We start from the raw sequence: 25,144 nt of genomic DNA on the forward strand, positions 1-25,144 counted from the left end.
TCTCACAAATATCCATTTGCTTTTAAGTGAACAATTTGCCACAGAAATGCATATCATGACAGCTTGTTTAAAGTTCCTTCAATATCTTAAAGCAACATCAGATAGTTACGAATCATGAATGGCAGACCTACAAGGCCTGAGTAGAAGATGCAAGTTTATATGTTCTTGTGGACTATTCCACACAGAATCATTAATATGTGATGTAGTGATTAGATTAGTACTGGATATTGAAGTGCATTACAGCAGCCAGGTTCCTCTCTAGAAGTTTTGCATATTGCTACAGCATTCAAGATACCTCAAGCATCTCAGGCTACAACTTCCACATACTGTGAAATATCATAACTATCATCTCAATCAGCAGCTTAGTTCATCTGGGCATGAGACTAGATAAATGTCACACAGTACAGGTGACAGTGAAGTAGCTCCCAATCAACCAGTCAGGACTCAAACCTAGGAATCTAGTGCCATTACAGGTATTTCTCCTGGCCTTAGCAGATTGTCAGCAGACTGCCTAGTTGTCCTGGTTATTTTTTACATGCTATACACAGCTGCCGACATCACATTATAATTATGTCTGTCAACAGTGTTTTCAATAAGGTTTTAAAGCAGATGTTTGTCAGTGCCAGCTGTGCAATCACCAGCTGAGTGTGCTAATGCAAATAAACATCATAGAGTCAAGTCGTCGTATTTCTCTACAATCAATCTTCCAGAAGCTTATTCTTGACTTCCTTTGGATGAAACTTCCAAAGCCAGTCTGGTACTGAATACTCTTTTTGGCCTCTATCATTATAACAGGTTACCTTTTGGTGTTGCTAGTGAACCAGCAATCTCTCAGAAATTTTTAGAACAAACTATTGCCAACATTCCACAAAGTGTCATTTATCTGGATAATGTAGTAGTGACAAGTAGAACTGTAGAAGAGTGTTTATCAAATCTGTGGAAAATATTTTCATTTCTTTTAAAAGTGGGGTTAAAGTGTAACTTGTCCAAATGCTCCTTCTTTTAGGCTTCTATTAAGTATATAAAATGCATCTTTAACCAGGAAGGACTTAAACTAATGTCAGAGAATGAAAGCCTTTCTCATATTCCAGTACCAAACAACATAAAGGATCTGCAGGTTTTTATGATCAAGGTTTCTGTTATGCCCAATTTATTCCCAAAACTGCAGTGATAGCTCATGTTGAATCGATTGCAGTGAGAAAACAGGTCCCTTACCAGTGGTCCATGAATTGTCATGCAGCATTTCTTAAACTGAAGAAATGTCTCCAAACTGTTCCTTGGCTGGCCTTTTATCATCCTCATTTATCTTCAGTGTTGACCATGGATGCATTAACATATGGTGTTGGGGCTGTACTGTGGCATAGGTACCTGAATGGTTCAGAACAGCCTATTGTGTTCACTACTATGGCAATCACCATGGCACAAAAAAATATTCCCAGATAGAGAATGAGACATTGTCAATTATCTTTGGTGATCAAAAGTTCTGAGTTTTTTATATGGTAACAAATTTCATATGGTCACAGATCAGCCAACCAGCTGATATTTACAGCAAGATCACCAGTGTATCTATTGACGGCAACCCTATGCTACATCCTTTTTCTTGGACAGTGATTTGAACTTCATTGTTAAATACCAATGACATTTGGCTAGCTCACAGATTTTCCTGTCTGTCTATGGGAGGACCATCTTTGCTTGCCATTAAACAGATGATTGTGTTTTCAGTGAACAAACTGATGGCATATGGATACATTGAGAGTGTGGATCATATCTGAGTGTTTCCCAGTCAAAGCTACAAACAGTTTTCTCCAACACTGGTATGTGAATTATTCAACAAACGTTCAGAGTAATATACTGACCATGTGGTAACCACATCCAGGAACCTTCAGTTTTATGTGTTTGCAAAAGAGTCAAGAAATATTATTTTGTGTGATTTAATTGTAAATAAGCTGTGCTTAATAACATCTGTATTGCTGAAGAAGCAGACTTACAACAAAAACCATCATAACATTTCTGATAATGTAGTTTACACTCCTTGTGAGGTAAGAGTGAGGGGGTGAGCAAATTATAAAATTACTGTGACTTTCTGGCCATGGCACCAATGCACATTCATCTGCACTGCTCACTACAGAGATAGCTGATTTCTGACATGACCATGCCACCCCCCCCCCCCCCCCCCCAAAAAAAAAAAAAAAAAAAAAAAAAAAAACTGGGAAGTGATGAACAGGTGATGGCAGTTCCTGATGACCAATCAGTGTAAACTGGGTTGAATTAAATTGTAAAACTTTCTGGAATGTATCACATTATGAGGGAACATGACACCAATGATGCTGATTTATTTTTCAGGTGAGGGTTTTAAGTTTAGTGGCTTTGCTGATGTTATTTTGTAAAACCAGTAGGATATGTACTGGCACTGTGTTTCATGTTTCCTTTTCAGTAGCAACAAAACACATGTAACATTACTTTCTGTATGCACTCATCACAGTCATCTACATTAAACAGATATTCTTAAGACATAAAATACACATTCTATAAAGGAAGAGTGCCACTGTGTTCAAAGAAAGAAATCCTCCCAGACATCAATGCCATATTACTCACATTACAGACAAAGCAGTATTTCATCTCACTAGTAAATTTTTTACAAATTAAATTAAACTGTCAACTTTTTCAGTGACATTTGACAACCACATCGAAACCTAGATGAGTTGCAACAAAATATGACCATAGTGGTAAATGGATGTACCAGTCAATTTTGAACAACTTTACTATAAATAAATGACAGTAAACTGAAGACATCATATTTAATTTGAATGTTGCTACATATGACAATGTAATAGTTGATGTCCTAGCATTTCTGTCTAACCCCATGAGTATATCTATATTTGAAATTGGGAAACATAATACAGAATCTCTTAATGTTAAAATTTGGTTACTTCCTGAAAGACTTACGGATGTTCAGCAAGTGTAATGTTTGCTGAAGAGGCAGGAGTTATATTGGGTAATCCGAAATCACAAAATGAACTTAAAAAAATGTGTTTCATTTCCTCCTGTTGTGTTTATGTTTCTGGTACATTCTTAAAGGCAAAATTAGTCATATTCTGTTAGTTATATTACAGCATCAGCTACAGCCATGCTACTATCTCCTGAACCAAATTTTTCATTTAACGAATGTGATCAAAGTAAACAGATCATCCAAGTCATATAATTGCATTTCATAACCAAGCACATATCTGATTCAAATAGCAATTAACAAACTGCTACATGCTCACACTACTTCAACCATGTTATGATACATCAAAAGACCAACTGCATTCCCATTCATGGCACACAGGAGAGCAGGAAGAAACAAAATGAAACTCCATAGGTTGAAAGGGTAAGTGATGTTATTTCAGGGAATACTATATTGACCAAGTTTAGAAAGAACTTGGCAGTATGAGCCCACTTATCAGTATGACATTGCACCACCTCTGACCTGGATACATGCACTGATTCACTTGGGAAGGGTATCGTAAAGCTGTTGTATCCTCTACTGAGGCAAGCTGTCCCATAACTGTTGTAAATAATCCTTGCTATACTGGATTCTGGCACTGGGATGGTGTTGATGTCCAAGCTAGTCCAACACATGTCTTATAGGTGACCGATATGGAATCTTTCTCACCACAGGAGTACCTCAATGTCATGCAGACAGTTCATAGAGACATGTGCCATGTGTGAACAAGCATTGTTCTCCTGAAAAATGGCACTGTGATACTGTTACATGAGGGGTAGCACATGAGGATGTCAGTGACATACCACTGTGTCATCAGAGTTACCTCAGTCACTACCAACTGTCAGCTGAACTCGTATATGATGGCTTGCCTCACCATAATGCCAAGAGTAACACTGCTCTGTATCTCCAAAACATTGGAAGAATGAGACTTCTTCCCATGTCACTATCATACTTACCGACAATGGTCATTTAGGGTAGTATAGAGCCATGATTCATTGCTGACCACAGTGTGTCCCCAGACACCAGCAACCCATGTTTCCTGGTCTTGAGACCACTCCAAACACAGCTATTTGTGTTGGGGGGGTCAATGGCAGGAGATGTGTGGCACTGTGATTAGTTATTCCCTTATCTGGCTGCTGCTGGTCTCTAACCAATAGTACAGGCTAACACATAATGTTGCAGGGAATCTGATAGCTTTTCTCAAATGGCAGGTGCATTTTTGAAGAGGTTAAAATGTGCTTGATACACAATATGGCAATCTTCCCTTATGATGGTCAGAAATGGTCAACTGGCATCTTGATGATAAGTATGTCTGCCCTCACATTCCAATTCAGTCTAACATTGGGCCATTGTCAAATCCAAATGCCCAAAAATCTGGATATTGCTTCATTTGACCAGGCAGCTAAATGGAGCCAAATGGAGACTTACAATGAGGCCCTGGTCAAACTCTGTTAGTTACTGTCTCACACAAGTGTGCAACAATTACATGTTCTTCACAGTTATCATTCAACATGTGATGCTGTTCAGACACCTTATATGTACTACCATGCCTGATAACAACACTAAACACAACTCTTATGGCCACTCCACCTGCCACAGCAAATTGCAACTCTAATCCTTTACCTAACTACTGATGCTATGTACGTGTAGAAAGTTACGCTGACATCTGAACACATTTCAGATCTGTTCCAATTGTAAAAATGGCAGCATTAAGTCTACAAGATCCTGAACATGGATTTCCACAACAGTTTACTATCTATCTGAACACCTAGAAATTTGAACTGTTCAGTTTCACTAATCATATGCACATTCTGTGAAATTAAAACGTCAGGTTTAGTTGAATTGTGTGTTAGAGAATGTAAAAACTTAGTCTTACTGTGATTTAACAATATTTTATTTCCTAAAAGCCATGAACTTATGTCATGAACTGCACTATTTGAAACCGAGTCAGTGTTTCACAAAACATCCTTTACTACCAAGCTAGTGTCATCAGCAAACAGAAATATTTTAGAGTTACCTGTAATACTAGAGTGCATATAATTTATATAAATAAGGAACAGGAGTGGCCCAACACTGAACCCTAGGGCACCCCCCCCCCCCCCTCCACTTGACCATACCCCACTCAGACCCCACATGACAGCCATTCTCAACACTGTGAATAATGACCTTTTGCTGCCTGTTGCTAAAGTAAGAGGTGAACCAATTGTGAGTTACCCCCCATATTCCATAATGGTCCAACTTCTGGAGCAATATTTTGTGATAAACACAATCAAATGCCTCAGTTAAATTAAAAAAATTAGCCTAGCATTTGAAACCTTTTGTTTAACCCATCCAGTACCTCACAGACAAAAGAGAATATAGCACTTTCAGTTGCTAAATGACTTCTAAAGCCGAACTGTACATTCGATAGCCAATTGTGTGATATAAAATGATCAATTTACTTACATTCACAGCCTTTTCAATAATGCTTTGGTTTTCTTCGCTCAGAGCAGTGTTCAATGCTTGATGCAGTGGTAGTCTGTTTTCTTTGTTAATTACATGATCTTAGACCCCAATTTCAGTAGCCTCTTTAAACACACAATCTCAGAACAAGGAAGATTTTGTATCCTGGTTTTGTTGTTATTGATAATGTAGCCTGTTTTTATAGTATGGCCAGCCATGGCTGATTTGGTAGTCTGTTGTAATTCAGCACAGCATGTTCATGGCCCCACTCTTCTACTGTGGGTACAATTTCTCCTATGTATGTCTTGCTGCACTGACAGGGGATCTGGTAGACCACTGGTTTGCAAAGGCCAAGATCATCATCTACTGAAACTAATAGTGTCGTTCATAGAAACAACATATTATAACATGCTAAGCTACTGAATAGTTCATTTTTAATTGTATAACCAGTTATATTTTGACAATTGTTTTATAAGATATATGTGACATCTATTATTGACAAAAACTGAACTGGGAAATGGTCTCTGATTGAAAACTCTCATACAATTAGAAATTAAAAATAAATTATTCAGCAGCTTATGTGTTGCAGTATGTTATTCCTATGGTTTATGAAAGCTGTGGAGGAGGATATTGGTGTTTAACGTCCCGTCGACAATGAGGTCATTAGAGACGGAGCACAAGCTCGGATTAGGGAAGGATGGGGAAGGAAGTCGGCCGTGCCCTTTCAAAGGAACCATCCCGGCATTTGCCTGGAGTGATCTAGGGAAATCACGGAAAACCTAAATCAGGATGGCCGGACGCGGGATTGAACCGTCGTCCTCCCGAATACGAGTCCAGTGGAAAGCTGTGGAACACAACCAATGATAACTACTTAGCAGGGTCAAAGCCTTAGAGGGTGGGTGAAATATACATGTGACACTGTATGGCTTCAAGACTCTGCTGACTTTCATGGAGGTATTGCCAACAAATTGCATGTTCACTAGTGATTGGTGCTCTTCTTTTTCTTTATGCAGTTGTCTAGATATAACTTGACTAAATGCACACCTCACTACTTGTTGCCATACCCATTCCTTCAGAATGTTTTCTCCAGGTGCTTCACCTCATGTGGAAGGCTGTCTTAGTTACAGATGAACTGCACCCCGTGACCAAGTGTCCATGAAATGCCTTCATACTGGGAATTGTGGTGACTGGAGGCATGTATATACAGATCATTGTGTGTAGGCTTTTAGTACACATTGCATTCCAGCTTCCCATCTGGTTTCTATTTCACCAGGACATCAAAAATTGGAGGATGCATTTCTGTTCCACCTCCAAGGTAAACTGTATTAGGTTAACTAAGTTGAACTGATGGAGAAATTCACCTAAGCTGATACATCCATGAGATCAGACAATGAACATAATATCCACATAATGGTATTGATTGATTGATTGATTTATTGGTCCATTTCATCATTTTGTACATAGTTACAAATTGATATTGAACAAGTCAGCAGGTTTGTTTTAGTTGGGCTTCCTCCAGGGCCTTCTTCTCAAAATCTTCCATGAGCAAATTTGCCACAAATTGCGACATATGAAACCAAATGGTGAAGCCATCCATCTTTTGATAATTTCTGTCAAACATGAAGTAAGTTGAAGTGAGCACAAACTCAAGGAGCCTTGTCAGGTTGGTCCAGAATTCCTTGCTTTATCAGTTCCATGCATTTTTAGTGGTGTCCTGGTGATGAGGGGCATTATGTGAGAATTCACCAGTAGGTCACTATCACTAAGTGGGAGTTCTTGTGGAAGTTGTACAAAATGAGTGGAATTATGGATGCAATGTTGGCATTTCCCCACAGACAGACTCAGGAGAGTGGTCAAGTGTTTGGCCAAACCATATATGTAGTTGCTCCTATATTGCTGACTATGAGCCTCAGAGGATGCCCTCTTTGTGGACTTTTGGCAGTCCATACAGCAGTGGCAGAGCAGCAGCTTGTGGTTGAAATTTCTTGACAGTCTTGTCACTGAATGTACTTTGTAGAAGTTTGATGATTTTTCTCTGGACTTACCTTGTTCTATTTTCCTGTGTGCTGCATCATCAAAAAGTCCATAAACTTTCTGTTTGTATTCTGAGTGCAGGAGTAACATTGTAACATTCCCTTTGTCAGCAGCAGCAACGTATGTCTTGGCCAAAAACCTGTCTGCATTCCCGAGTCCATCTGTGGGGTAATGCCAACATCACATCCATAATTCCATTCATTTTGTACATCTACAAGAACTTTGCCTCTGTGATAGTGATCTGGTGGTGAATTCTCACATACTGCTCCTCTTCACCAGGGTACCACTAAAAAAAATGAATGGAATTGATAAGCAAGAAATTCAGGACCGGCCTGATAAGTCTCTTTGAGTTTGTGCTCATTTCAACTTACTTCATGTTTGACAGAAATTATGAAAAGATGGATGGCGTCACCATTAGGTGTCATCCATCACAAGTTGCGACAAATTTGTTCATGGAAGATTTCAAAGTTTCAAGGCGAAGGCCCTGGAGCAATCCCAACTAAAACCAACCTATTTCTACCATTACATGGATCTCATGTTCATTTTTTGGCCACATGGATGGGTCAACTTAGGTGAATTTCTCCATCACTTCAACTTAGCTCACCCAGTACAGTTTACCATGGAGGTGGAAATACATTCCATTGCTCAGCATGAAGGCATATTATGCACACTTGTTCATGGGACATGATCCATCTGCAATGAAGACAGCCTTCCACCTGAGTTGAAGAACCTAAAGAATACATTTCAAAGGAATGGATACAACAACAAGTAGATGAGGCATGCATTTAGAGAGGCTATACCAAGGCAACAGCATGAAGAAAAAGAGGACTACGAATCACTAGTGATCATCCCTTTAGTTGGAAAAAGCTCCAGAAGAGCCAGCAGAATCTTGGCGCAACATAATGTCAGTTGTGTATTTCACCCACTTGCTAAGACCTTGACACTATTGGTTTCAGTAAAGGATGATTTACTGAATTACTCCAGGCCACTAATTCAACTGTGGTTGACACTAGTATAAAACTGATCATACTATAGAGTATAACAAAACCAAGATACTTAGACAGCCTTCCTCCTCCTGGGATTGCATGATTAAAGAAGCCATTAAACTTAGATTCCAAGAAGGTGTAATTAACAAAGATAGTGGCCTACAATTGAGTCAGGCATGAAACATTGCATTGACCCAAGAAACAGCAAAGCATTCCAATACAGTGAGGTCCACACTCAGTGGCAACAGTGTAGAGACAAAGTGCTGCAATTCACAGCTGGCATTGCTAAGCCCACCAGCACCACAATTTATGACAGTCATTTCCACAGACAGTGACAGGAGTGGAGTGATGGAGGGGATAATGACCAATGTACACACAATGCTGCCCTGAGCAGAGCAGCCATCATCAGGAACTATCTGATGAAGGAAACATGTCGGTTTGCAGACATTCCCTGGAGAACTTATGATATGACCCAGGAAAACACCAGAGGATTCTGCAAGATTTGTTTACATCATTTACAGCTAAATCGACATCTGTGCTTTACCAGCCATTGAATGGAATATAGTGAAGATTATATTACATCAGTGCTCTTGCCTGCCTTAATACCTCTGCCATATAGATACCAGGAAACAGGAAAACACAGTCAGATGTCACATTGACAAGGGTGCTGCATTGATGAACTAATAATGAAAAGAATTTCCTGGAGACTGAATGGTGCAGTCACTGCACTGCCTATGTTGCCATCCTGTGGTCAACCATATGTCTGGTTTTGATTATAGACTGTGCTCCTGTCTACTCCTCCTTGTCACTCAGCCCACCAAGGCAAAGGCTCCACACTGGTTCCATAGGGAGTTAACAGTTATGAACAACTGTCCAGTCATGTTTGAACTCTTCTACATGAGTGTTTCATTGTTCAACAATCTTCTCACTACTTTCTGGCTATCTGCTACTAGTTATTGCCTTCTCTAAAGGAAGCTGCACCCACAGACTGATGCGCAAAAGCTACTTTCCTGCATTAAATCTGAAATCTGATGTCAGAAGCAAGCATCTAGTGAGTACAGAGTTACTGCCTAATTGATGCCACAGGTGTAAGTTATCACACATTGATGCACGAGTGCTGTTGGCCAGCATGTACAACCTGTTTGTTGTACATCTCACCATGGATGGTAGTGCACAATTCCAAGAATCTGGGAGGTAAGAAACACAGTATGCAATACAATGTGCATCATCTCTTAAATGAGACTGTGCAACTATGACTTGATAAGCAGGGTTTGACTTAGGGGTTAAGTAAGTTGAATACAGCCAGAAGGGTAGAGATCCCATCACTATCTAGTCCATCCACCAAAGCACTGGAGTTCACAATGTTGGGTTTAATTACATCATTGAGAGGATATACATGGAAGAAATAAAAACTTCCTTGGGATATTTTTAAGGCTGCTGTGTCCTTGGGTAATTGTTCAAAGGAATAATGGTAGAGTGTAGCATAATTAAATGGTCTGTGTCTATTCACAATTTGTTATGAGAAGCTGAGACACATGGGAATCTTCACAGAGCTGAAATGTGGACTACATGAGTAAAAGAAAAAACTAGGCAGAAATGCAGTTGCTAAATAACATCTTGATAAGGCATGGTGAACCATATGAGGAATTTGTAGACCACATTTACAAAGTTAAAATGAAACAAGGAGAGCAGAAGTGTATCATTTAGAGATCTCAAATGCCAAACACTCAATTTTCTTCAGGGAAAGAAAGATGTAGAGAAAAGTATCAACAGGTTTCCCAGATGCCTTACAAGCACAAAATACACCCTAACATATGGCCATGAGAATGCATGAGAATGTTTGGAGCTGTCATTACATAGGTCACATGTGACACGATTTAAGGATGCTGCCCCTATCAGCCACTATAGTAGGACATACCTAGATAAACCTTTCTCTATCCCTACCGCTAATATACCTATCAGAACTATTCTTTGAAATCCCATCACCCGCAAATTTAACCTACCTAAACATCACTCTTGACCTAGCTTTCCCCTGGTGCATCAGAATTGCCTGAATATATGAAAAATAACACTTTTCACAGGAACACTTTGTAAAATAATTTGGCATTTCATTTCATCTGAGGAGACCTTCGGATTGATTTTTTTTTCTTTTTTCTGCCTGATTTTTAGTTATTAATTATAAAGAAACAGTAGAAAATAGTAACCCTATTTTTCAGTACTATACGCTTTTCCTTTGTGGGTGAAAGAGGTATTGGTTGGAGATGGCTGGAAAGGGGGAGAGGGTGGGGCAACTCACTCAGACCTTAGGTTGACTGACAATAGGTGTATCCCTCTTAATCCAGGGCCTACATGTGTGCCCCATCTTTCCAAAGTTCCCCAACCAACCCTTCTTCCCTCCTGGCAGAAAAAATACTGTTCTCAAAGTTTCTTTGCTATTTTCTAGTTCTAGCACTTCTATAGGCAGTATTATGAATTGTAAACTTCCGAAGGTAAGTGCTGACTACCTGTTCTACAATTTTAACAATTTTCTCAGTCAAAATCTTGTCTTTGTCACTGAATATATTTGTGAACAGTTGATATTAATGTAAGCACTCAGCTCTTTGACAAAAAGTTTCAGTTAAAACTACAAAAATGCATTTTAAATGTAATAGAATAAAACAAATATTGTCCAGATGGATATTTATTGTTTAGTTATTTTATGATCAGCTACTCTCACATACGTATAACATTGACATGTCACTGAGTTTATCTGAATTTTGGGTTTCTTTTGGATTCACAGTCATTGTTTAATTTATGATGAACACATTTATCATTCCTGAGCTATGTGATTCATTGGTAAATTATTTGTCACTGTTACTATAAAAGAAATTCCAACCACAATTCAAAATTTGAAAACACATATTTTCCATTTCTCAGTTTATCAACAAAAAACTTTGATGTAAATACACAAAAAGTTTTCTGCAAATGTAGATTTGACATTTTCTCTGATAATTTTTTGGAAAATATCATGTTTAACTGATATCAACAAAGTCTTTAAAAACTATGGTTATACCTTCAGGATTGTCTCGGCTTTCTTTGTGCTTCCTTTCCATTCCTTAAGAGCATATTGCAGCAAATCTACTTTGCTACCAATGTTTTCAGTAGTGGGCTCTTTACTGTGCTCTCCCGAAGGAGAAGCAACATCTGAATAAGAATTTTCAGTCATAGGTGTTGAAATCTCACTAGTACAGCTACTACTGTAGGCCACCGATTTCTCATACACTTCTCTGCAAAAATTGCCAAAAAATGTTACAATGAGTACAATAATTTCAGATCAAGCATTTTTGAATAAATAAATCACTTTTATATGTGTAATCAGTCATCTGATTACAAATATCAAAAGAATATCCCATATGAAAGAATAAAATATTGAAAGTAATTACAAAATAAAGTGGAAATAGCGTGAAAGATGTTTGTGACTTCTTTTAATGTATTTTTCTGTTCAATTCTAAACTGCTTAAAGCACCCCAGACAGTCAATAATACATCACAATAATATTATGCTTCAGAATGCTGGACAATAAAGATGCTGTTCTGATAAATGACCTTCATTACTGCAAGCAGAAAAGATAGGTGGATAAAAATTGATCCAAAGAGAATCAAAGATAACTCATCAAAACTTGTTGAGAGAATTGAGACTCAACATAAAATAGTTTATCATAACTTTTTATGTGTTGGTGGTCCAACATCTGATACATTGTTAGAAATGGACACACACACACACACAAACACACACACACACACACACAAAACACACACACACACACACACACACACACACGCACACCACCCAGAATTTGGAGTATAAAGTCTTATTTCATCACAAAATTCTTATTCTCATACATTTCTAGAAGTGATGGCTGTTTGCTGGCTTTATGTATCAAAGTAATGAACCTGTAACAAATATTTAGTGTATAACCATAAACTATCTGAATATATACAGGATGAACATTAATAAAACTGACAAATTGCATGGACAGATTTCTGACTGGAAATGGAGGAAAAAAGGTCCTAGGAATATGCGTCTTGAAATTCATCACTGCTATGGTCTTGGCGCTAATGAATGAAAGTTCCTTTGCCCACATACCATGTATTCCTTGTGTGTTGCTGGCAGAGTGACTGAAGCAGCATACTGTAACCATCAGAATGGCCTGTTATTAATGTCAGGATGAAGCTGAGATGGTGTTTGTGTGTGGCCAAGCAGATGGAAATGGTCAAGAGCAGAACCTGGTCCTGCAAATCTGGCATATGCACAGTCTGCCGCCTCCCTGCACATTCGTCTGTGTGAAAGACCCTTGATCACACAAATGCCCAAATATTGCTTGAAATTTTGTGTGGTATGGTTGGTACCTGTGAGGGCACTTGTTTAGGTATAGTTTTGCTGCCTCACTGGAGCAATTAAGACAGTTGGCCACAATATTGTCAATGCCTGCCACATGTCATACGTCAGTTGTGAATTGTGCAAGATATTCTTGTTGGAGGAACTTCCAAGGTGAAATTTGGTTGATTTCTTTGTGGCTGAAACCTGTGTAGTGCTGTGTATCATGGCATACCTCACTGAGGGTGCTGGAAGGGTGGGAATTCAGTGTGGAGGTCGACAAAGGCGCTTAAATAGGATAACTGTCTAATGATGAAATGGGTGCTTGTGCAGGAGTCACAGGATATGGAGTGTTGGGAAGTGTTGTTGACAACCCAGCAGTTTGCCAGATCAGGGAGAAGACCATAGTTGGTGATGAAATCAGTCCTGAGGATGGGGTCTGTAACATTGGCCATGGTAAAGGTCCTTGTGAAATCTCTGCTGAGTCTGAGGTCCGTACAATGGGTGTGGGAACAATGAGTGGCAAGTGGTGAGAAGTTTTCTGCAGTGAGGAGTAGGGGAGAGAACGGATGGTGGCCAGCCTTGGGCAATAGCTGGCAGGGATAGACAGAGAGGTCTGAGCCATTTTCAAGGAGGTAGGGTATCAAGGAGAGTGGGCTACAGTTTGGGTGCCACATGCAGGGTGCCTAGCAGCTGGTGGCATTGTTGACGAACTGCTTGTGTTACCAGCCCTAGCTGCTTGCATGTGGGTTACCCTGGTTGCTACTAGTAGGAGGGTGGAAGTTGTGCCTCTGTGGGCAGATATGCTGGTGGCTGTGAGCAGGGGAAGAGGGAGTTTGCACATCATGCCAGATGGGCGCATGCCAGTCAAGGACATTACTGTGTAGTTTCAGGCATGGTGTGGGATTAGATTGGTGTACATTCACCAGGCAATGGTGAGTTTGTTCATCTCCATGATCAAGCAGTTAATGAGCTCTGTGATTTGCACAGAATTGTTGGAGTGGCTTTGGGGAAAGAAACTGATTCCAGGTGCATGTGGGGCAGCTTTACAGAGGGGGCTGCAGCATTTTCTTGTGGGGATCAAGATGTGTGCATCAAGTGATTCAAACACCCTGTTAGCAATTATGGCCACCACACTGATGTTCATGTAGGCATGTGTGGCCACTGCCGTACGGACAACAGCAGGCAGGCACATGAGCCAATTTGTGAGCAGCAGGTTATTTGGCATTATCATGGGTTCATCCAGAATGTTAAGATGTTGCAAGAGCTGTGAGGGGTGCTTATCAATGCATTCCTCTGTTGAAAATAATACTCATATGTGATGTATCTCTGATGAGATGAACTGGCCTATCGGTCAGTCTCTGAGAACATTGAATTTGCCCAGTTTTCATAGAGGAATGATGATGTTGTGCACTTCCACAGCAATCAGGGGATCCAACTGTGTGACCATCAGAGAAAACTGTGTAGTGTTGCTAGCCACTGAAGAGCCTGCAAAAATTACTTCCATGGAGGGAAATCACAGCCAGGGGTCCGAGAATTGAAGGGCGGCAGGTGGATCACAGCATAAACTGACTGAGTGGGAGAAGGCAGTATGTGAACAGCAGCGGTGCCATTTTCCACAAGCTGCACATACTGGTCGAGTAATGTGTGTAACACAGCCATTGGGCTCCATTGGAGTCACCAGCATGGGAACTGTTGTTCGTTCAACTAACTAATTTGCTCCAAATAAATGTTATATAGGAATCGATGAGGCAGGATGTCTCAGCACATATGTCAATAACTTCCTACGTATCACAAAAATAATTTATTACATTGAAAGAAATAATCTCATTGACAAGTTACTGTGGTCATTTTGACACTGATATTAATAACATGCACAAATCCTGAATAAGAAAATGTTTGACACCATGTAGAGAACTACACATAACATGAAAATCCCATTAGTTCTGAATTAAACACTGGCGTGGAACAGATAAGTGTCACATTAAAACAAAAAATATTAATAATTCTCTGTACCACACATGTCAGATAATGATTTCTTGCAATGCCTATGTTAACTGATCTCTTTCGTTTTCATGACAATATAGTTGATTGACCTTACAGTATAAAAATTGTTCATAAATAATATTGTAAAATGGACAGTATTCCTAGTATGTAAATTTCTAATACCATCATTGTCCAGTGCATTCATGGAAGAGCGTAGTTAGTATAGCAGCACGTATGTATGTTACCGTGTCACCTCTTTGCCAACTGATATAAGGTTTAGAATGCAGTTTGTACCATTGATCCAGTTCTGATAATCAGCTACTCTGTGCACATAATCTTTAGTCCAAGGTGAGCATTTTTCTGCTTGCATGAAATCACCTACAGCCCTTTGTTTGCCTACCACTAGCTCTCCATTGGCAAATGCTGTGCACTGCTATGTTGCTATGTATTACCAAACCAACTTATCCACCCATCATCTTCTGGCTTGAACAAAAACTAATCACCCAACAAGCCATTAAATGTCTGATATCAAAAAACAAACTTATTTTTACAATCACTAACACAACTTGGGAGAGCAAGTCCCATCATGTGTGTTGCTAGGCAACTCTACAGAAAGTGCTATCGAAAAGATTGCCTGATGCTACATGGCTTTTTGGGGAAAAACCCACACTTGTCAAAGAGAGACCTACTACTGTTTGATGCTATGGATGGTCTCAAATGTGGAAATGTGGTGTGTGCCAGTTGATGTGTCATCTGCTTGGATGGATGGGGTCTACAAAAACGGATCTGCACATTGCCACACCTTAAATGAACACACACTCATATGTAAAAAAAAAAAAAAAAAAAAAAAAAAGTGCAGCTCCTTTTGTCGCCAAATGCAGCAGAGATAGTGATCTCCATCTCTTCTTTTTCTTCTTCTTCCTCACCTTTTCCTATCTATTTCTCTATTGGGTCAGCATTATTATATGTATTTTGACAGTGTAAGGGAAAGTTGGTGTGTTTCTGAGAACACCACTCCCTCCAGGACAAAATTTGTGTATCATCACTGTTTGCATCTAAAGTAAATCTCATGTTCAAATGTGAAAACATTTTACATATGCTAGTGTAGTTTGTTATGATGAAGGGACATGGGTAACATCCTGGTATTTACCTAGCTGGATGTGAGGAAGCACCTAAAAACCACATCCGGGAGATCCCTGAAATGCTGCATTAATGTGTTTGACTATCTGTGTTGGTCACTGATGTGGCTTCCCATTTGGATAGTTTTTTTTTTCTTCTTGTTCTTCAAGTTATGGGTTAAGAGGTGCTTATCCAAACATCAAATAGCTTTGAGGATTTTTGTGACTATACCAGTGATTGCAGCTTTTTGTAAATGCAGCAGACTAAAGGTGATAAACTACTTAAAGTTGAATATGAGCAATAACAGGCTGTCAAATTTAGCTACCTTGCTGATAGAACATGACACAGCTACTAAATTTGACTTCAATGATGTAATCCATCAAGCAAGAAAATATGGAGTAAAATTATAATAAAACATAATTCTTGAAATGTATTCTCTCAGCTCCCAATTACAGCCCACCTTCTTTTATTTCTAATTCACAATTTATGAACAGTAAATCAAATTTGCTCTTGATTATATAACATAGTAAAATCGGTGTACGATAGCTCCATATACATTAAGATATAAATCTTGTTTTACTTTTAATTTTTTGAGAAAGTTTAACAATCAGTAATTTATTTATGACAATAATACATTTAATTTTTGTGTCCAGTATTTTTCATCAATTAATTAATTAATTAATTTCTATCACAGGAAAAACTGACTACAGCCACAATCATGCATGGAAATAATTTGTGCTAGACTGGGACTCAAACCTGGATCTTCTGTGTGATGTGAACAGTTGCCCTAACCACCTCAGCCATCTGGACATGCTTTCCATCTGACCCAATTTTCAACCTGTCACAGGCTAAAATCATTCATTGTCCATTCAACTACTTGTTCGCAGTGAATCCAATATTTCCACAAGGGGGTTGGAACCTGTTGTGCATCTGCACTTAAGTTGCCAAGGCAGTCATGCCTATAGATGTACTATATATACAGGGCGATTCATCTGCTCCTACCACCATTATTTTATGCAACCCCTAATGTTATACCTGGCCTTCAAAATCCAAGGGCAAGATTTTCATATTCTTGCATCTGCTACACTCTAGTCATACAGGGAAAAAAATGAACAGGACCTTTTTTCCAGGAAATGTAATGTAGCTGAATTTTGTACTGGGATGGTTTTTGAGTTATTCACGAAAACATACAAGAATGACCTTCAAATGCACACTTAGTCCCACACTCAGCCCTCATTGGTCAGGGCTCAGGAAGTTTAGTATGCTGTTCATTTAACTCCATCCTACAACCATACAAAAATTTTTCATTCTACGAATTATTTCCCACATTCAACTTTTTTTGGTCTTCGTTGACTGGTCTTATTACGCCACTGGCTTAGCCGACCACTCATAAATTGAAAAACTGACATTTTTGTAAACTTCAAATAACAATTTTGTGAATTTTAATAGCATAAAACAAACAATAACTTTTTGTATTTTCCAGGCCTTCTGACTACAAAATTACTGTGCCTGTAAGAGTTAAGTTTGGATCAAATTGTCAATGTAATTAGTTTTAGTGTAACATTTACAAAAGTCATTTTTCTTCCATTACAATCACAGGCATGTTTAAATTAATAATGTTAATGAAATAGCCAACTATGCTGGTGGTGTAAAAGCCAGATCCACAGAGACCAAAAACGTCTAACATCGGAAATACTTCGTGTAGTCGGAAATTTTTGTACGCTGATAGGAAGGAGTGCCATGACTGACAGACTAGAAATCCTGACTGGTGAGGGATAAGAATCATGGTGGAGGTGCATTTGAGGATTCTTTTGTGCGTTTTTCTTAAGGAAAATTGTGGCTTACAGTTAAAACGTATCCCAGCACAAAATTTAACTACATTAAATTTACTACAAGAAAGGTACTTTTCATTTGTTCTGTAGGACTAATAGTTTGTGTGTAATGAGCAAGAGAATATGAAAATCTCACATGGGGTTTTTTTGAAGGACAGATATAACATTGCAAGTTGTATAAAATGACAGCAGTAGAGGCAGCTGAATCACCATGTATGTGTGGTGTCTGCTGTAGATACAGCAGCCATAAATATCAAATTAAAAAAAGAGACCAGCTCCCACAGCAATTGGGTACTGAAATAATCTGATGGTGGAAGTTGAAAGTTTGTGCCAGACTGGGACTCAAACAGAGACCTCCTGTTTAACGTGAGTGGCTGCTCTAACTGCCTCAGCCATCTGGACATGCTTCCCATCCAACCAAAATTCTCAACCTGTCACACACTAAAAGCATTCACTGTCCATCCTCCAATTTGCTTGCAGCAAGTCCTGTCTTCCCACAAGTAGCTTGGACCCTGTTGTGCATCTGCACTGAAGTTATCAAGACAGCTGTGCCTACAGACATACTGTAAATATGTGAGATGCCTGTGCTGTTGGACGTGTTGCGTATCTGCACTGAAGTTCTCAAGGCAGAACATCTGTATGCATCACTGCCTTCACAGCTTCAGTGCAAACGCACAACAGAGTTTGAGCCCTTGCAGGAATACAGGATGCAATGGAAGCAAGTAGGTGAATGGACAGTGGGGGCTTTTAGCATGTGACAGGTTGAGAATTTTGGTCAGATGGGAAGCACGTCTGGATGGATGAGATGGTTATGGCAACCACTCGCATTAAGCTTCAATTCCTGGTCCAGCACAAATTTTGGCTTTCACCATCAAATCATTTCAGTGTCCAATTATGGCTGAAGTCAGCCTCTCCTTTGAAATTTGGCATGTACTGCTGCTGTATCAACAACAGTGTGGTGTCTGCTCTATCAGGCACATCTGTCAGAACAGACACCATATTCATATAGTTAATTTAGGTAATATTTTACAAAAATGTTTTGTTTTTACTAAATCTACTTATAAAATAAAAATATTGCTAAAGTGAAATTAATTTGACTGTCAAGTAGAGTGATTTGTGCCAATATTTTCTAGATAATAAAATCAAAAACTCCCACTTTCTGTCCATCCACAAATCGTCATGGATTTAGAAAGAATGGTTTGTGCAAAACTCAAATTTGCCTTTTCTCACATGATAGCCTGTAAACCATTACTGAAGGTTAACAGGCAGATTCCTTATTCCTAGATTTTTGGAAAGCTTTTAACACAGTGCCCCACTTCATACTGTTGACAAAGTTTGAAGAATATCAAATTGGTTCCCAGATACAAGAGTGGCTCGAAGATTTTTTAAATAATAGAACTCAGTACATTATCCTGGATGTTGAGTGTTCATTTAAAGACAAGGGTATAATCAAGAGCAATCCAGGAAAGTATTGAGTGATTTAAGAGGTTACAGGAAGACTTAGAATTTCTATTTAGTGTGATGAGTGACAGCTTGCTCTAAATGTAGAAAAGTGTAAGTTATTGAGATAAGTGGGAAAAGTATTCCTATAATATTCAGATGTAGTGTGTGTGTGTGGTGTACTGCTTGACATAATCATGTCGATTAAATGTCTAGGTATAACACTGCAGACTGTTACGAAGTGGAACAAGAACACAAGGGTGGTAAGAGGGAAGGTGAATGGTCAGTTATGGTTTATTGAAGGAATTTTAGGAAAGTTCATACTAGTCTCGAGACAACATACAGCACTTCTTATTAAATAAAACAGTGAACTAGCGAAAAACTTCTTTCAATAAACATTTTAAACATAAGAATGCCCTTGTTTAAAAATACAACTTTTTAATTCAGTAACAATCTTCTAGGCTTTGCCGACAGTAACGTACCCAAGACGAAAAAATTACTCCCGGATCTGCACGAACGAGTTCGAATATCTTCTAACAAGGGAACCTCCCGATCGCATCCCCCTCAGATTTAGTTATAAGTTGGCACAGTGGATAGGCCTTGAAAAACTGAACACAGATCAATTGAGAAAACAGTAAGAAGTTGTGTAGAACTGTGAAAAAATAAGCAAAATATACAAACTGAGTAGTTCAAGGGTAAGCAACAATATGGACAATAGGAACGCAGGAGTGCCGTGGTCTCGTGGTAACGTGAGCAGTTGCGGAACGAAAGGTCCAAAGTTCAAATCTTCCATCGAGTGTAAATTTTAATTTTTTATTTTCCATTTATGTGACAAACTCTTATGTTTTCATCACTTTTTTGGGAGTGATTATCACATCCACAAGAAAACCTAAATCGGGCAAGGTAGAAGAATCTTTTTCCCATTCGCCAAGTGTACAAGTTAGGTGGGTCGACAACATATTCCTGTCTTGTGACGCACATGCCGTCACCAGTGTCATATAGAATATATAAGATGAGTTTTCCTGTGGAGGAATCGGTTGACCTATGACCTTACGATCAAATGTTTTCTGTTCCCATTGGAGAGGCACGTCCTTTCGTCTACTAATCGCATGGTTTTGCAGTGCGGTCGCAAAACACAGACACTAAACTTATTACAGTGAACAGAGATGTCAACGAACGAACGGACAGATAATAACTATGCAAAAATAAAGAAAGTAAAATTTTCAGTTGAGGGAAGACTTGAACCAAGGATCTCTTGTGCAACAGCTGCTCATGCAACCACGGGACCACGGCGCTTCTAAGCACACTTTCTCCATGATGTTGCTTATGTGGCCCATGGACTACTCAGTTTGTATATTTTGCTTATTTTTTCACAGTTCCACACAACTTCTTCCTGTTTTCTCAATTGATCTGTGTTCAGTTTATCAAGGCCTATCCACTGTGCCAACTTACAACTAAATCTGAGGGGGGTGCGATAGGGAGGTTCCCTTGTAAGGGGGAGCAGCTGCCCCCCCTGCCCCTCGCTGGGTACGCCCATGTACATTCGTATGTCCAGATTGCCAACGAAGTAGGCCTCGACCTAATATTAAGCTCTTCAGTGTGGTGTTCGGGATGTCAGTTTCCTTGGAGTACCAGTACTGTATTATCTCATGTTGAGTTCTTTATTATGGCACAATGCCATATGTGCTAGAAGATGAAAACGTGCATTTGAAATGCAGCGAACAGTTGAAACTAGCCAATAGTGTGGTAAACACTTCGTTTCAAATAAATTGGCTATCTCAGCGGAAAAATAGATCAAAGCAAAGCGACAAAAGTAACTTCATTATTCTGCAAGGCGATTAATGCTTGACTGTCAGAAAGGTGGAAATAAAATCTGAAACTAATAACACATTTTAGCCTTCCGTAATTACGTGAATATATTTTAATTCACTTGAAAGCTCCCAACCAGAGAAATCACTGAGCAGTAAATGAAGAGCAAACAGCAAAATAACTAAATGTAAACAAGGATCACGTGGAGACTAGCCCCCCGCACAACTTACAACACTCAGACTCCTCTGCATATCAGCCCCTGGTCTACGATATTTCAAACCGGGGCAATAGTAGACCCGTTTAGTTATCCAATGATTATTCTCTGGTTAGACGTTCGTACAACACGTTTTCCGCGCTACTCTCATAGTCTGAATCTATGGACTTTGCTAGTATAAACAACGCTGATCATTCGCATACCCAATCAATCACATAAACAAACAGCAGTTGCCATTCACCCGTTCGGCTTAATTTCATTCGTATAGCCCCACCCCCTTTTGTCTGCTGGAAAGTTTATTTCTAGATGTGACGAAGATTCCCCTGGCAGAGACATCACGTACACTATGCACACATTCAAAAATCAACTTATGATTCATTCAGAAATCAATTTAGAATGTGTTCAAAAATTTTCAAAAACCAACAGGGATGCGCTTCAAAATCATTTGAACAATCGATAGACCAACGTGCGCTCGATGCTAGGCGCTTTGTGACAAGGTTTTCTTCCTTAAGAATATGAGTTTGCCCCCGCCCCCCTCGAAATTTCCGCCCGGTTCATATACCACGGTTTGCCGCTTACACAGCCAGCAGCGACATTTCAGTAGCCAGAAGCGGGAGAAGGTACTACGCATACGCGACTCAACTGCCCATGCGCATGAGCCCGCCCGTTACTGCTTAAATGGATCTAATGTAAACAGTTGTGACGTCACGCACATCGGAGGTAATTTTGAGGTACGAAGCATTACATAGTCCTTCACACATTTTGCTGTTGTAGACACTTGTAAGAGCTCTGTGTTTTTTTTTATATGGCGCATTTCCACTGCAATTTAAGTTTTATTCTCTCGTTCATGTAATGTTGTTGCAGTATTATTCTGCAGTGGCGGGATACAGTAATATCCTTTGTTAGAGTATCAGTTCTTACCAGTCAAAATTACAAAAAATTGACTGAAAACTAAAGCAACGAAAAATTCCCGGGTTTTTCCCGGTTTTCTCCCGGATGAAAAAATTCCCGTGTCTCTCCCGGATCTCCCGGTTGTCACAGGTCGTACACACCCTGATAAGGACCATGAAGACTAGGTGAAAGGAATTATTGCTCATATAGAGGCATAGAAACAGTTGTTTTTCCCTCAGTCTGTATGCAAGTAGAGCACAAACAGGAATGACTAGCAGTGATTCAAGGTACCCTTTGCCATGCACAATATGGTGGCTTGCAGAGTATGTCGGTAGATGTAAATATCTGTGACACAGTATTCCACCATCATACTCAGTGATGGTAACTGAAGCATGTCCAGAGTTTATGACATTGGAAGTAGAGGGCATTAACAATTCTCCAACTTGTGACCCCCAGTTCATACAAATCATACTTAATCAATGGTATCTAAGTTTCCAAAGGGTTCAACAAACTGCAAATGCAGCTAAAGCAGTAATCAAAAAGCTAACACAGCTATTATCAAAGAAATGCATTAAAAAAATCAAGGGTCAATGGTCTGAATGATTAATAATAATTCATAAATGCATAAACTACATATAGTATTCTCACATGTTCAGAAGTGTGGTCAAGAAAGATATCATCATTTAGTTCTGTAATTTAATCACAAGTTCACCTCGTCATTGCATTTTTCTGGAAAGCTGTATTGTCACTTATATATAAAAGTAAAACCAGACTTAAAAAATAAAAGTAAAAAAACTTACTGTTGATCCTGTATGATAGGCTGCTCTGGACCCATATCCCAGTCTATGTAGGCTGATTCTTCAGCATTGCTGAATATGTGTGGTTCCTTGTTTTGACTTCCATCAGTGGGTAACATATGGGAAGTCACTGATGTACTAGAGTCAAGCATGAGGCTCCCAAATCCACTGCTTTCCATTCCAGAATACCTTTGAGAAATTAATATATTTTTAATCAAAATTGATAGATATTAATTAGTAGAGCCATATCTCTCATTCTAAGACACATTCTGAAGAGTTATGACAAACTGTATAACAAAGCTCCAATTTCAATGAGTTTCAGCATCTTAGCCAAAAATAACTTCTGTGAAGGGGTTTAAGGCCACTATGCCACTGTTTTCGAAAAATAATTGAGGTTGAAGATCATGATGCTCCTTTTGGGACCAGGTGGAATTGTTAGAACATTCATAATAAGGAAGTTTGATTAATACAAATCAGGCTATAATCTAGTAGATTCTGAGAAATCAGATAATTAGCAATATCAACACCTCGCAGACATACAATACTTGAGGAGGAAAACCTATGTTGACTAGGCTGATTGCTAGATTATATAAGGCCTGCATTCAGATCACAGTAAACTTCAGAGTACATGCTGTTTGCAATATTTTTACTCCTTGGCAACAGAATGAAAACTGTTGTGAAATTTACATATAGTTATCACAAAGTAAATAAATTTTATTGTGATAAAGGGGAAAAAAATATCAGCATACATGCCCACATTAATTTATGATATGTTTTAAGCCTCAGTACAGAATGTACAATTGTCATTGACTTTTCAGAGTTTATTTTCTCATCTGAATGGGATAAGAATCGGTAGATGCGATGCACATGTACAGACAAACAAATGATAATAAATTCAGAAAAATTGGATGATCTATTCAAGAGAAAGAGCTTCACAAATTGAGAAAGTCAGTAACATGCTGGTTCACCTCTTATGTTAGCAGTTATTTACCTTGGCACTGATTGATAGATGTGGATGTCCTCCTGAGGGATATCATGCCAAATTCTGTCCAATCGGCATATTAGATAACCAAAATCCCAAGCTGGTTATAGGGTCCTGCCCACAATGATCTAAACATCCTCAATTGAGGAGATCTCCATCAACCACACTCGCCAAGGTAGAGTTTTGCTGAAATGTAAGTGCAGAATGGCTTGCTTTGAGGGCAACTATACAGGGTATAGAATATCGATGTATCACAGTGCTGTAGGGTGCTGCAGATGACAATCAAAGGGGTCCTGCGGTGAAATGAAATGGCATCCCAGACCATTACTCATGTTTGTCAGGCCATATGGCTGGCAATGGTCAGGTTGCTATCCCACCAGTATCACAGGGGGGGGGGAGGTTCGTCATCTCCAGACACATCTTCAGCATGGAATCTTACGGACTGAAGTAGAATTCTCTCTGTGATGAGTCCCACTTCATACTGAGCACCTATGACCAGTGAAGATACGTCTGGGGATATCCCAGATAACAGTGGGATACTAATCTAACTGTTGCCCACAATACAGCTGACAACCATGAGTGATAATCTGGGGTGGTGCCATTTCATTTCAGAACATGACCCGTTTGGTTGCCATCTACTGCACCCTTACAGCATAGCAGTACATCAACAAAATTCTATGCCTTGTTTTGTTGCCTTTACAGTAAGCCAACCTGGGCTTACATTTCAGCAATATAATGCCCACTTGTACACAGCAAGAGTTTCTGTTGCTTGTTTTCATGCTTGCCAGTGGCCAACAATGTCGCCAAATCTATTCCCAATTGAAAACATTTGGAGAATTATGATCAGCGTCCTCCAAATAGTTCAGGATTTTCACAATCTAACATGCCAGTAGGCCAGAATTTGTCACAATATCCCTCAGAAGGACATCCAACATCTCTGTCAATCAATCTCAAGCTCAATAATTGCTTGGGGGTCTCTTTATGTCTTAGAACGCATACTTTTTGTAAATCATGGGAGATGTGATTGCGCTAGAACTGGCAGACACGCACTCTTTATCAGAGTTCAATTAATGACCCATGATTAGATAAAGAAAAGTAGTGATTAACACAAATTTAGGAAGCTATGCTAGGTTTAAATAATTTATAGGACAGACACTACATTGTGCCAGCTCATCACATGTCAGGACTGCAGTTCAGCAGGAAGTCTGGTGGAGTGGATGGAGGGGAAAAAGAGGAAGAAAGCAAGGGAACAAAAGTGAAGATTGGGAAA

At 39.2% G+C, this 25,144-nt stretch overlaps 1 protein-coding gene across 1 annotated transcript in view; it reads right to left on the reverse strand.

Moving 5' to 3' along the window:
• LOC124555767 overlaps positions 1 to 25,144 on the reverse strand; it is a 225,168-nt gene that overhangs the window by 47,279 nt on the left and 152,745 nt on the right. Inside the window, exons 7-8 of the mRNA XM_047129813.1 lie at positions 22,896 to 23,081; positions 11,501 to 11,714 (exon numbers count right to left, since the gene is read on the reverse strand). Coding sequence (XP_046985769.1) covers positions 11,501 to 11,714; positions 22,896 to 23,081 — 400 coding nt within the window. The remainder of the gene's footprint in view (positions 1 to 11,500; positions 11,715 to 22,895; positions 23,082 to 25,144) is intronic.

The sequence above is a fragment of the Schistocerca americana genome, chromosome X, assembly GCF_021461395.2.
Source record: "Schistocerca americana isolate TAMUIC-IGC-003095 chromosome X, iqSchAmer2.1, whole genome shotgun sequence".
Taxonomy (NCBI): domain Eukaryota; kingdom Metazoa; phylum Arthropoda; class Insecta; order Orthoptera; family Acrididae; genus Schistocerca; species Schistocerca americana.